The 13,612-nt window shown below is 54.4% G+C and overlaps 1 protein-coding gene across 1 annotated transcript in view; it reads right to left on the bottom strand.

The window, feature by feature from the left end:
- The window catches only part of PLEKHH1 (pleckstrin homology, MyTH4 and FERM domain containing H1), a 42,950-nt gene that overhangs the window by 8,683 nt on the left and 20,655 nt on the right, over positions 1-13,612 (bottom strand). Inside the window, exons 6-19 of the mRNA XM_027111568.1 lie at positions 12,806-13,527; positions 10,663-10,741; positions 9,932-10,023; positions 7,411-7,561; positions 7,110-7,252; positions 6,039-6,149; positions 5,039-5,125; positions 4,524-4,685; positions 3,472-3,552; positions 2,957-3,139; positions 2,455-2,563; positions 1,535-1,647; positions 730-906; positions 268-365 (exon numbers count right to left, since the gene is read on the bottom strand). Of these exons, the coding sequence (XP_026967369.1) occupies positions 268-365; positions 730-906; positions 1,535-1,647; positions 2,455-2,563; positions 2,957-3,139; positions 3,472-3,552; positions 4,524-4,685; positions 5,039-5,125; positions 6,039-6,149; positions 7,110-7,252; positions 7,411-7,561; positions 9,932-10,023; positions 10,663-10,741; positions 12,806-13,527 (2,308 nt within the window). The remainder of the gene's footprint in view (positions 1-267; positions 366-729; positions 907-1,534; positions 1,648-2,454; positions 2,564-2,956; positions 3,140-3,471; positions 3,553-4,523; positions 4,686-5,038; positions 5,126-6,038; positions 6,150-7,109; positions 7,253-7,410; positions 7,562-9,931; positions 10,024-10,662; positions 10,742-12,805; positions 13,528-13,612) is intronic.

The following is a 13,612-nucleotide window of genomic DNA, read 5'->3' as shown; positions in this document are numbered from 1 at the left end:
AGAGAATGCAAATCTGGGGATGATCTGGGGGCGCGGTAGCTCCACATGAGGGCCCCCACTAAATACCCACACACACGTGGATTGGTGTGTAGAGGGTGCCCAGATCTCCATGTGCCCATCTGCGTACATGGTGATGGGCAAAGTCTACATGGCCACTGTGCAAACCCCAGAGGGCGGGGCGATCTCATCCATCCTAGTCTCCCCTGCGTCCCTCAGATCATGCCAGTCGGTAGTGCCAGAGCGGCAGAGGAAACGACGTGCACTCACCGGGGATCTGCGTGGCGCTGGAGCTGCTGTTTGACGTACCAGAGGAAGTGGTGCTGAGGCAGGAAAAGTGGGGCACACAGAGCCAGGAGCTGCCAGCACTGCCGGGGGAAACAAGAAATGTGGGCTGAGCGCTGGGTCCGCCGTGCCACCACCATCGCAGTCCTGAGCTACAGAGCCTTCACCACCCTCTCCGAACCGCAGCCCCCAGCCTTCTGCGGGCACCAGGATGGCCAGCCTGGTCGGGCTTTGTGCAGAGCCGCAATCACACAACCTGACTGTGTGCAGACGTCCAGAAGGGGCACAGAGAGGGCAGCAGGACCCGGGCAGCCTTGAGTACGGAAGCCACCTGCTGGCTGCCAGGCTCGGAGGATACCTGCCCGGTCACCTCCTTCCACCTTTCCCACGTCCTGGGCAGCCCTGGCCGACGGCTCCCGTCGGCCGTTCCGCCCCAGGGACGCCCACCTGCATGAGGGAGCACTTCTGCGGCGGGCGGCAGCTGGTCTGCTTCATGAGTTGGCAGTACAGCTCGCTCTGCAGCTCGGGGTGAACGAGGCAGACCTGCAGCGCGGTCTGCGCCAGGGACACGTGGTAGTCCACCGAGGCCGCTTCCACGGGCACGTTGATGAAGAGTTGGCATGACTGCAGGGAAATGACAGTGGGCACAGGTAGACTGACAGCCCCCTGACTATCGTCCTCTGTGACAGGGGACAGACTGGGCCGTCCCCCCGCCCAGGGCTCGAGGAAGGCTCTGGTTCACGGCAGACAGCCCTTTCTAGGAGGGAGCATCGTGACTGCTCGAGAACGTCTATGCTTACCGAGAAGGCTACTTTGGGATAGGATCTTTCCTTTACATGTTTCCATTACATAAGCAAGACGTATTCATTTTTTTAAAAGACAGAATATTCAGCAGGGAACAAAGAATATTCTAAAATAGGCCAGAATCTCTCAGGTCCAGAAGCAACGTAAACCTGCCCTCTCCCGCTGTTCACTACAGGAGGGCAGCTCTTCGTTTCGCTAGTGCTCCCCAAGGGCCCATGAATGAAGTCCCAGAGCTTCCAGCCTCCCTGCCCTAAAGGACATGATGGGAGCCCTGAGGGACTTTCTTTCCCTTCCTCTTCAGATCCCTCCGGGAGCTCCCCCCCTAAACTGCACAGGTCTTCTCCACCCCGGCATCACCGTGGTGGGAAGAACTGCTCTGGGCAGAGCCTGGGCACAGGGCAAGGGCGCCGCCACCAGTCCACGGGCCTGGGCTCAGCTCCCACTTTACCTTGAAGAGCTTGACGGCCTCCGTCTGCAGGGCCTCGGAGGGCAGGGTGGTGAGGGAGGTGTACAGCCCGTCTTTGCTGTAGCACAGCATGGGGTGCCTCCAGAGGGGGGAATCTGCCCGGAGCACAGCACCAGAGAGCAGCAGCCGTTACCGCTGAGGAGGGAACTCGCCTCCCCCGCACCCCGACCCTGATCTCTGGGGAAGACGGTGCTTTCACAGTCGGGACACGTGGGCTGTGCTGGATTTATATCCAGAGTGTGGGCTGTGCACTGCATTTATTCAGCACACTCACGAGCATGGCTTACAGGAAGGCGGCTACTGCTTTGCTCGTGGGGCTGCAATAGGGGTGAACGTCCAATGCAAGGCATGGACATCGGAGTGCAAGCGTGCGTGTGCAGGGGAGGGCCTCTCCCTGCAGCGCTAGGTCTGGATAGAGGAGCGTGTATCAGCCCGGAACAAACACGCCTCGGAGCAGCAGTAAAGCAGTGTGTGTTCTGGGTGCCCTTGGGTCCTCAGGGTCCTGAGAATCAGTAGCAAAATAAAGACCCCAAGAGGCCCCAGGCTTAGTTAGCCTGATCCTAACTTAGGCTTCATTCATTAACAAACTCTAACTATAGATTAACCAGCCACCTTCTTTCCTCAACCCTCTGCCCAGCCAGCAAAGTTGCAGTGAACAAAGTAAAACATTGACCAAGTGGCCGGAAAGTCTGCTCCCCAGACAACTGCCCCAGATACTGAGTGGTCTCCTCAGTAGCCTCACCAGAAACAGGGGTCCCGGAGCTTGGGACGGGAATGCCCTTCTGTGGCTCAGAAGGTCTCCAAACAGCTTCAGGGTACAGTAGTGCTTTCTTTGGGCTCCTGACCCACAGTTACCCAGCCACCACCCTCCAACCCAGCAGTGATGGCCACCCTCGCCTTACCTGGGTCTCCCTCACCATCCATCAGCTTTCCAATGAGCTGCTCATAGGCAGTGCCCACCTTGGCACTGCTGCCACCTGCAGCCACTGTGAGGTGGTAAAGCCATGTATCCTGGAAAAGGATGGAAAGCCACCTGATGGGGCTGGGCTGGGAAGAATGGAGGCAAGAGCTCCAAGGGAGCCTCCCTGAAGGGGCCAAGCCCAGGGTAAGGGTCAGCCTGTCTGGTTGGCACAAGTCAAGGCCACCGGTCCCTAAGGGGAAAGACTTGGGATCGGCTGAATGTGAACCCAAGTTCCTAAGCTTGTGGTTCCCTCCATCTCATGGCCCCAGTGAAGAGATGTTGGTCACTGGGAATGGATTCAATACAAGGAATATTCAGGAAATACTAGTTGCCAAAATGTCCAGGAGGGAAATAGATTCGAATCTGGGGAAGCTCAGAAGAGAGAAGGAAGGTGAGAATCAAAGGTGCAAGCTTTGCCATGGAGGCCCAGCCCCCTCCCTTACCTTTTCGTGCTTGGTGCCAATGAGGAGGTAGGTGGGGCTGTGCTCTGGGGGGTGGATCACAAGGGTGCAGTGGGAGGAAAGCAACCGCCGGGTCCCTCCAGCCTCATAGTCCTCATCTGAGTCACAGGATCGATCTACTTCCTCTATGCGTGCGTCCTGCACAGGCAGACGGCCCAGGGGGCGCTGTGGACACGAGCCTTCCGTGAATGGGAGGGCCAGCGGGGAACAGAGGAGTCTCCTCTCTCTGAACCCTCAGGCCTTGTAGGGCTGGGAATCAAGGACGAGGGGGAGACTACAGCTCCCTGGCTGAGGCGGGCTTGGAGAAGCACAGACAGACCACACAGGCAGGATCTACAGACCAGGCACACTGGTCACACACTCTAGAGGGATCTGGCCAGCCAGCTCTGTACTTGTTGTGGGGTTGGGTGGGGTAGAGGGTAAAGCTGGGCCTTCCATAAGGACACAGAGCCACAGGAATGTGGTTTGGGGGAAGCTTTCGGGAGGCCAGGAAGTACCTTGTCCTCGTGGCTTCGATAGTAGTAGAAGGTTCTCCCAACAAGAGCACACCAGACCAGTTTGGAATGGCCATGCTTGACCTGTAGGCCAGAAATGAACCAGCATTATTAGAACCAGAAGACCCCAGAAGAAGATCCGGGACTGGCAAAGAGAAGCCAAAGGGAGACAGATCTCAAAACCCCTGGTCCAACTCAGATCCTTTGGTCAATCCCAGGTCAAACTCAGATGCCACCCAGATTCTCTACTAACGGAACCAGCCCTTTCACAGCGAGCGTCCATGGTACCACGCGACACCCCATCCTCGTATGACCTGCCATTAAAAGATCGACCAGGCCAACCAGATATCCTGTCCCAGGAATATGATCACGAGAAGAACTTGCTAATCTGCAGAGGCTAGAGTTGGAAGGGAAGGGCCACGGTGGGCTGAAGCCCTTGGGCAAGTGTAATCGTGAAGTGTAAAAAACACTGCACGTGGGCAGAGGAGATGGCTGTGAACACATACTGAACGGGGAAGCAGCGGCACAGGCAGAGCCCCAAGCACTGAACTTGCGCACACCATCATTCCTGACGGCATCCTGGCCTAGTTAACGCGCTTCCTTGTTAACTTCCCCTTTCTTGGGATTAACAAGTGCTTCTCAGCTCCCTGCAACCAGAAGAGCCCTAATTAAAACGTCTTTAGGGCAGCCTGAGATATAAGTCTTTGGCCACACCTGTCTCGCCGAGGTCACAGCTTCCCACTATTCACACTGAGCTGTGGTGGGTACAGGCAGGGGTGAGGGCAACTCCTAATGACCTCAAAATGGGTCCGATACATTCCTTTTCCCCCTGTCTCGAGAATAGCTGCTGTTGTAACAACACCGACCCCTATTTTTCCAGACACTCATTCACCGTCACCTTGTGTGGTTCAGCCCACAGGTAGTCAGTGTGAGGGGCCTCCTGGAGAAAGGAGCTGTGTGTCAGGAGGTGACCCACCAGCCCAGCACTCACTCCTGGCTCCCCTGACTCTCATGAGGAGCCCACCACGCTCCTCCCCCACCAACCCCACCCGTACCTTAGTCAGCCAGCCCTTCACAGCGGGCTTGGCGCCGCCCTGAGTCAGGGCCGGAGGCCCAATGGCCTGGACCTTCAGCAGGCTCTGTAGGACACGGATCCACTCCTCCAGCAGGCTGGGCGAGTCCGCTGTCAAGTAATAGGTCTTCTTCTCAGAGATGAGCTGTGGAGAAGTGAGGGGTTGGGGATGGGGAGACAGGACGATGGAAGAACAGGGGCCTGGCTCTGCGGTGGCGCAGATCTCCGAGCCACCGGCTCTTCCTTCCTCCTGCCCTGGTACTCCCTCCCTCCCTTCTCCTCCTCGTCATCTTTGCCTCCGTGTCTCTCCTACCTTCACTCCATCTCTCACATTCTGCCTCCTCTTCCTTCCTCAAACCCACAAATGAGGATCAATGCAAACGTCGAGGTAATGGCTTTCACACATGCTCATTCTGCCCCATCTTTGTTTCCATTCGAGCCATATCCAAACCCAGCACCTCTTCTATCTAAAGCACTAGCCGCTAGGAGCACGCTCACCTGGAATGTCTGTGCACCCTCCCCTCGAACAATTTGGCAACGGGAGTTCAGTTCCACTTGACCTTGAGGTTTCCGGATGACGTCACTCTGTAAAGAAAGGGATGGAGAGGAAAGAGGTTGGAGCCTTCCCAGAGCACATCATTTCCCCTCAGACCTTACTCTAGGTCACAATGGGGAAAGTGACTCCTAAGCTTTCCTGGGCTGTGGTATGATGGATAACTTGTTCTGGATCCTGGTTCTAACTAAATGGAGCAATGATTAGAGACATGGGTCCTCCTGATCCAGGCCTCAAAAAGTATAGATTGAGCCTTTAAAAACTGGATGAGAAACCACCAGGTTATTCCTGAGCTACAAAGCCCTTAAATTCTTTCTACTACATATTTTATAGTGTTGCAAACAGGTGGCCTATATATATCACCATTACCTTCTCCTGTGCCACTGCAGACATAACTAATCAATCAGAGCATGCCTACTCATTGAGTGATACGGGACCTGAATCCTTCACATGATGCTCAAGGTAGCCACTAACAATCAACTGGAGTAGCACAAGAGTCAGGCCTTTTTGCCTTCTTTAAAACGTTAACATTGGTTCTCTAGGGAGGGCCTGTCAAACTAGGTCCCAACATCCTAAGGCTCCCTAATTCCAAACAGTGTAGGAAGGAGATGGAGGAGGTGACAAGCTCGCCTATTAGAACAGTCCTGATGATGTGAGGACAGCCTAGCAATGGTTCATTTACAGGGCTCGGCTTCTGAAGGAAGAAGGAATCACCAAGCCAATTCATCTAGAAGTGCCCTTGACTGCTCAGTGCCTGATTTCACTCTGAGAACCAGTGACCAGCCTCATGGTCCCGTGTGGGGCTCAAAGCCTCAGGTGCCTGCCCAGGCTGCCTCTCCCTGCCTGCCAGACCTTCACCTCTGCCCTGCTTCCAGCCCCTCTCATGCGGTTCTAGGGCTGGGGTGGGGTCCTTTTGCCTACTGTCCTGGGGAAGGAGGGTCTCACCGGAGACTTGTAGTACATGATCTGTCCCTGTCTCAGGACAAACCAGCGCCTCTTCCACGTCTTCACCCGGCTCCCCATTTTCAGCAGGTAGCCTGACTTCTCCAGTGACTCCTGCAAGAGTGGAAGAGTGTAGGGGGATGAGGGATGGACAGAAGAGGGAAATCACTGGGGTTCCTGGACATCACACAGGCCAAAATGGCCCAGCTGAGTCACTGCTTTGTCATCAATTAAAAAAAATTACTGAGTATCTACTATGTGTGTTTTCAGGGCACTGCCCTGCTAAGGGTGCAGAGAGGACTTATAAAGCGTGGGTGGTCCTGTTGGCAGGGGGAGAGAACACCTGACCCTGAGGAGATGGTAGATCAGGGGCTGCACAAGCGAGAGGCTGGCCAGGGAAGGCTTCTGGCAAGAGCCAGACCTGAACTGACCTTGGAAGGAAATCAGCCTTTCCCTTGAAGACGAGCCCAGAGGAGGAAGAAGGCCATTCCAGGCAGCAGGAAAGGGCAAGAGAGGTTTGGGGAACATCAGGCAAACTGGGATGGAGGGTTCGTGGAGGCGGAGATGAAGACGGGGCAGCACAGTGCTATGGAGCGAGGGCTGGGGAACGAGCCGTCTGCATTTACCACTGGCTCTGGCGCATAACAGCATGCCTCTGAGCCTCAGGCTTCCCATCCATGAGATGGGGTAATAAGCCTCATTTGTGAGGACAAATGAGACAGTGCATACAAAGCCATGAGCACGGTGCCCGGCACACACAGAACTCAATAAACGTATTGTTAGCTCTCGGCATCCCAGGGTCAGTGTGGAGCTAAAACGAGGTAACGTGTGTAAACTCCTCCTGGGCCCCGTGGGCCATAGTGATGGGGTCTGTGTGTGCCCGGCCCCCAACCGCACACCCCCAGCCCACTCCCCTTGGCCTCACATCATCAGTGGCAGCCCCCAGACTCCCGCCCTCCCTTCGCCAATCCCAGGGACCCTCATGCAGCTGCTGCCTGGGTCTTGTGCTAGAGGTCCGCTCCCACCCGGCCCTGCCTTGGCCCCATCGGGGCGGAGGCCAAGCTCCCAGCTCACCCCCCCTGGGCCCAGCCCGTCGGTGGAGTAGGATGAGGTGCGCTGGAGTTTGTGCTCAGGCTCTGAGTAGTCGCTGTCCAGGGAGCAGGCGTCCGGGGGGATGGCATAGTCGCCCTCAGAGCTCAGCGAGGACATGGAGACGCCTGTCCAAAGGGAGGAGGAATCAAGGCCCAGGTCCACAGCCTCCTGGCTCACACAGCCTGGGAGCTGCAGGGTCTTCCACACCCACGTGGGACTGCCCATGGGAGGAGATGAAGGGTCCCTCATTGTTCTGCACCCCTCCCACCACCCTTCTCCATACCTCTCTTGATGGCCCGGGGGCTGCCCAGTCCACTGGTCTTCCTGGACTCAGAGCAGGGCACTGAAGTTCGGAAGCTCGCCTGGGAGCTGCAGTCATCGTCGGACCCAGAGGACTCGTCCACAAAGGGCACTGTGCTGATCTGCATGGCTTTCTGCAAGACAGGCCCCTCCCCACTGCAGCTAAGGCTGCAAGACAAGCCCCATCCCATCTGCACTTTCACTCCCGCTCCAAGTGCCTGGGGCGTGGCCATCACAGCCTGTCTAGAGCACGGGAAGCCATCACCCAGCTGGGGCACCCAAAAGACAACTGTCCCTTCCCGACTTGACGACCTTACCCCTGTGTCCTCACCTCCATGCTTCTCTCTCCCTCACACACCATCATCCTCTGTGGTCCCCAGTGAAGCTGCCCCACCAGGGCTGAACACCTTGCTCCCTGCCACTAGGGGGCCAGAAAACCATGCCACGGGGCCCAGTGTGAGACAGGAGCTTTAAAAGTGGGTGGGGATGACAAATGGAGAGATCATGGCAAAAATTTAAAAAGACCGATCACTTCAATATTGGGCAAACTGTGTGGAAAAGGGGACGCTATTTTACATAAAAGATTTACATAAAATCTTTTTAGAAGGTAATTTGGCACTACCTGTCAAAATTTAAAACATGCATATTATCTGCCCCTCAATTCCACCTCTAGAACTCTGTCCTACAGAAATATGCATATATAAGTGCACAGAGATGTATTTGCATGGTGATGTTCATTGCAACACTGATTTTACAGAAAAACAGAGACATGACCTACATTGTGAATCAGGGGAGGACAAGTTAAGGTAGTTATGGGGCATCTATACCAAGGGGTACTGGGAAGTCCTAAAAGGGGAGGCAGAGCTGTGCTGTGCATGGAGGTGGGGCAGGAAGACCTGACACATGGCTGGGTGGACAAGCAAGGGGTAGACTGACATGTATGACATCATCCTCTTTGCGTGTGCGTGTGTGTAAGAGAGAGTAAATTTGTAAATGCATTTGTAAATGCATCAGAGGGCATTACAGAATAAACACCAAACCATTAGTGAGAGCTGCCTCTGGGGTTAGGAATTAGGGAAAAGCAATGTAAGAGGAAATTTCACTTTTGGCTTTTTATCCTTCTACAAAAAGTTTTACAAAATATTACTGTTACGATCTCAAAAAACATGTTGGGAATCTTTTTTTTTCCAGTTAATGTTGTAAGAACTCGCAGGCAATCTCAGATTGGTGGGGAATTTCAGTCTTTCCCTAAAGTTTTCCAAAAAATCTGGCTAGAACAGGACAGGAAACTGACAAATCTTTTCAAGGTGCCCATCTGAGTTACCATCGGTCCCTCATCTCTTGGGGCATAATTAATGCGACTTATGAGTTCTTGTGAAAGATTATATGAAAGAAATCAGTTAAGTGCCATTTATCAACTGAACAGACCTAAGAAGAATGCAGTTTGGTCTCGTTCCTAATTGGCTAAATACAAGTTGGTGTCATAAGTCCAGGACACAGTGAATTATGGGCAAAGCTGTTTTCCTTAAGCACCAATAAATTCAGAATAAAAGGTTTCAGTAGGAAAAAAAAAAAAAAGCAGACCAAAAAGTATATGAAAACATCATGTTGCAGCTATATCTGATTTTTGTTAAAAAATATGTAGAGATGTTATGGGAATACATATGGGAATATATGACATAATACATGAAAAGTTCTGGAAGGAGCCCCACTGGCCTCCGGGATAGACATGTGACAAGATGAGGAGGAGACGCAGAGCAGGCATTGGTTTAACCTTTAACTTTTTACTTTGCCCATAATCATACTGATTCACATTTTTGTAAATGTAGAATTTTTCTAATGAAAACCTAATAAAGATATTGAATCACTGTGTTGTGCACCAGGAACTAACACAGTGTTGTAGGTCAATTATACTTCAAAAACAAAGAAACAGACTCAGAGAAAAAGAGATCAGATCTGTGGTTACTGAGGTGGGGGAGGAGGGGGAATTGGATAAAGGTGGTCGAAAGGTACAAGCTTCTAGTTATAAGATCAATAAGTCCTAGGTATGTGATGCAGAATATGATAAATCTAACTAACGCTGCTGCATGTTAATACACGAAAGTTGTTACGAGTAAATCCTAAGAGTTCTCATCCCAAGGAAAAGGTTTTTTTCTATTTCTTGAATTTTCTATCTATATGAGATGCTGGATGTTCACTAAACTTATTGTGGTAATCGTTTCATGATGTATGTAAGTCAAATCATTATACTGCACACCTTAAACTTATGCAGTGCTGTATGTGAATTATATCTCAATAAAATGGGAAGAAAAAATAGTTTTTTAAAAAACCTAATAAAGATGAACAAAAGAAATAGATATATGGGGGGCTGAGCACCCTGCCCAGAGTTACGTGTGCGCAGACGCCTGCCCCTGGAGACCCACGCCAGCCACTGCCTGCCGACACGGTGGTGGGGCAGTGGGTGCTGGGCGGGGACACCCCGTCCTCGGACAGCAGCTTCTTACCCCCTTCAAGGCTGTGTAGACCGGCACGGTGATGTTCTTGCAGACCAGGCCAGAGAAAGGCCCAGGGGATGCAAGGGCTGGAGGGCTTGAGGCTGGAGGGGCGGGAAAGAGGGAGGAGACTCACTCAGGTGGCAAAACCCAGGAAGCAGAGACCTGAGCAGAGCGAGGAGAGAGATCCGTGCAGACAGCATTCCCTGAAACAGCACTCCGGAGACAGACCGGGGACAGATCTCAGGACGAGGGCCGAGGTCTTCTGCAGCCCCACTCTTGCCAAGGTGAGTTACAAGCCGTGTGACTATGGGGCACTCGCGTCACTGTGGGGACTGGGCGGCCGGCGACTCAGGAGCCGCACTCAGGTGGGGATGCGGCTCCTTCAGGGGGTTATCTAAGTCAAGGCACCGGGGGCTCCTCGGCCATGGCCCTTGCACTGCAGAAGGGAAGCTGGTGCAGGTGGGCAGCCAGGCTGGAGCGCCCTGCCTCCAAAGTCCCTTCCAGCTCTGTAATTGGCTACAGCTCTGTTCCCGCCCACTCCCACCCACAGGCAGGTGATGAGCTGAACCTGTGCAGCTTCCCTCTCTCTCCAAGGGAGCCGGGGACACGTGCTTTCACGTGAACCTCACCTGCTGTGGGAGGGAATGGGCTGCAGGTGACCTGGCCCTGGGTGTTTCTCCGAGTCTTCTCCTCCCCGCACGCCCACCCTGCCCACCACGGGCAGTTCACTTGGGACTCACCGCAGCAGGTGGCATTACTTCTAGCAGACACTTCGGACAGCCGCATGCCTGACGTGGCCACAGCGTAGATCCGGCTCTCCTGGAACGGGAGGTCACAAGGGGTCAGGGTTCACCACCCCCGTGTCCACACCGGCCTCTGGCTTTGGAGGCGGGCAGACCTGGGTCCACATCCACGCTTAGCCAGTGACCGGCGGGGGGATCTGGGACAAGTTAACATCATTTCTGGACCTAAGATGGGGGTAATAATACTCACCTTTCAGGCTGTTGTGACAATCAAATGAAATTATTAACATAAACATCTAACACCGAGAGCATGGTCAGTGCCCTGCAGGTGATATTTATTCCCTCTCTTGCTGCCACCCCTCCCTTGGGGCAAGGAAGTTCAGGAGAAGAGGGAACTGGGATCTGTTTTCTCTGAATCTTCCCCATCTTACAGCCCTTGAAGTTGGGGGGCTGGTAACGAGGACGTCCGAGCCCCATGGCAAGGATGTGCGTGCCCTTTTGTTTGGAAGCCAGTTGTTTGGAAACTGGGACACATTTTTTTCCTACAGTAACAATATCACATCATGGTTAGGCTTCAGGCTCCAAGTCCTGGCTCACCCAGACCCCTGAAGCCCGCAGTAGAAGACACATCAATGCGAACTCCCACCCTCAACTCCTCCCTCGCCCCTCGGGGTCCCCTGGGGCTGAAGCAGGCCCACAGGCCTGGGCAGCTCCTCTTAGGTTGGGATCACTCCCAAACAACCTAGAGGCCCCACCTATCCTCCTCCATATCTCTTTTTCACCCAAGGTAAAGGGAAAACAAAGGCCTCTTCAGGTGAGAGGTGAGTCACAAGGACGGGGGAGGAGGTAGCTGGGCTAGGCTGGGGCAGGAAGGAAGGTGGATGCTATCCGGGTCACCCCAGAGGGGAGCAGCAGTGCTGGGGCACCTGGGGGAGAGAGGGAGGGGCTGGCGAGGGCTGGGATGAGAGCCGGAGGTGACTGGCGGCAAGGGAAGGGAAGAGATGGGAGGCAGCAAGGAGGAATTTGGGGGAGGGGCAGGCACTGGGCTGGGGTAGGGAATTCCGTGCTTATGTAGGGCAGATAAATTGGGTCCATGTGGTAAAATTAGCCATAAAAACGATTATTCCTGCCAGTAGTGGTAGTGGAATTCAACCACGGACAGGCCTCTAACTTCACAGAGAGAATGAAAAGTGTGAGGCTTGAGGGGTTTAGGTTCAACAAATGTAGGAGTGTTTTACAAAAGGTTATCTAATGTCTAACTCACACGGTTGTTTTGAGGATCAACAAAGGAACTCTAACTCAGCAAGTAAGTCCATCTGACTCCCTCAGACTGAGAAATGTCCTTCTCCCAATTCTCAGTCTTGATCTTCCCCACATAGCTACTGCCCAGCTGGTCCCACCTAAGAAGAGAGGTTGGGTTCTCGGGCCTGTGGTTCCCTAAGGTAACAAGAGCGATCCTGTCTCGGGGACCGGAAGGACCTGAGCCCTCTTGCCACATCCCTTGCCGAATGCTCCCTCACTGCCTGCCTCTGCTTTAGGATTTCAGCGCACCTGGATTTACAAGACAACAAGGAACAAGAGGAGGGATGATTCTGAAAGTGTTCCACCCTGGCCTGGCCCTCGTCGTTTCCAACAGCCTCTCCACGTATTGTGAACCACTGCTGCAACTACTCACCAAATACCTATTAACACACTTAATCCTCAGGGCAACCCTCTAAAGCAGGTACTATTATCCCCATTTTACAGAGAGAGAAATTGAGGCACAGAGGTTTAGCAGCTTGCCCTGGCTCACACAGTTTGATCTTGGGACCTCCTGGTTTGACCCTGGGACCCGTGCTCTTAGCCACCACACTGTACCTCCACGGAGAGTCAGGAAGACTACACGAGAAAATGGGCACCGAGCACCCAGCTTGGCTGTGGCCCGCGGTGAGCGCCTGCTCAGGAAACAGCCGGCCGCCGTCTAATCAGAAATCCTGGCTCCACCCCTTATGGGCGGAGTAGTCTGGACAGGCCCCGGGGTACCCACCGCCCAGAGGGGGTGAGGGTGACAGCCTCGTCCCACGCTCAGCACATGGCTGTGACCCACAGCGTTCGCACCATCAGCCTGGCCCCTCTGTCCTGTCCCCAGGGGGCCTCTTACCCAGGATGGAAACCGGTGCAGGGGGGGTGTAGGTGGTTTGTTCCCCAAATCCACTTCCTCCATCTTCCCCGCTGGGGATTGCTCGTCCATCTCCATCTTCTCTGGTTCCTCCCGGAGCTCAGGTCCAGCCTCCACCTTGGGAAGGCTGGAGGAGTGGAGGGCTGAGAGTGTCCCAATCTCAATGCTCACCACGTGGTCGAAGTGCGCAGGGCCCGCCTGGGGCTGGCTGTGGTGCCGCTTGGCCAGCTGGATGCTGTCCCGGTGGGTGCTGGGAGCCCGCACCTTCGGCAGAGTCAGGCTGCAGCCGGGGCCGCCTTCCCTGGCAGAGGTCTTCGTCCTGGGGAGCGTCCCTCCCTGAGCACTGACCAGGCCTTCACCCCAGGAAGCCAAACCATGCCTGGGGGTGCAAGGCTTCAGGCACAGGTGGCCAGGAGAGCCCTGTCCTCCCAGATGAAGTGGAAGGGTCTCGGCCTCTGATATTTCTCCAGGGTGGACCATACTGGAACTAGAATCCTCCAAGGGGCTTCCTGCTTTAGGAACAGAGTCCTTGCTCTGCAGAGCACCTGGAGAAGGTACGGGCATAGCTGCCTTCAGGGCACCCTGGGCCTGAGCACCACCGTCCTGCCCCACTGGCTGGGCTCCTGGTCCTGCAGGGACAGAATCCTGCTCTGTGGTTCCCTGGGGAGCCACCAGCAGCTTCCCCGAAGGTGCCATCTGAAGAGCTGTGGTTGGGACAAAAATAGGCATGTTAAGAGCTCCCTCAATTCAGCCCCATGCACGTGCGCGCGCACACACACACACACACAC

This window comes from Aethalodelphis obliquidens, unplaced genomic scaffold, assembly GCF_003676395.1.
Source record: "Aethalodelphis obliquidens isolate GAN/ISIS:26980383/991018 unplaced genomic scaffold, ASM367639v1 scaffold10, whole genome shotgun sequence".
NCBI classification, from domain to species: domain Eukaryota; kingdom Metazoa; phylum Chordata; class Mammalia; order Artiodactyla; family Delphinidae; genus Aethalodelphis; species Aethalodelphis obliquidens.
This window is presented reverse-complemented; position numbering and strand designations above follow the sequence as displayed.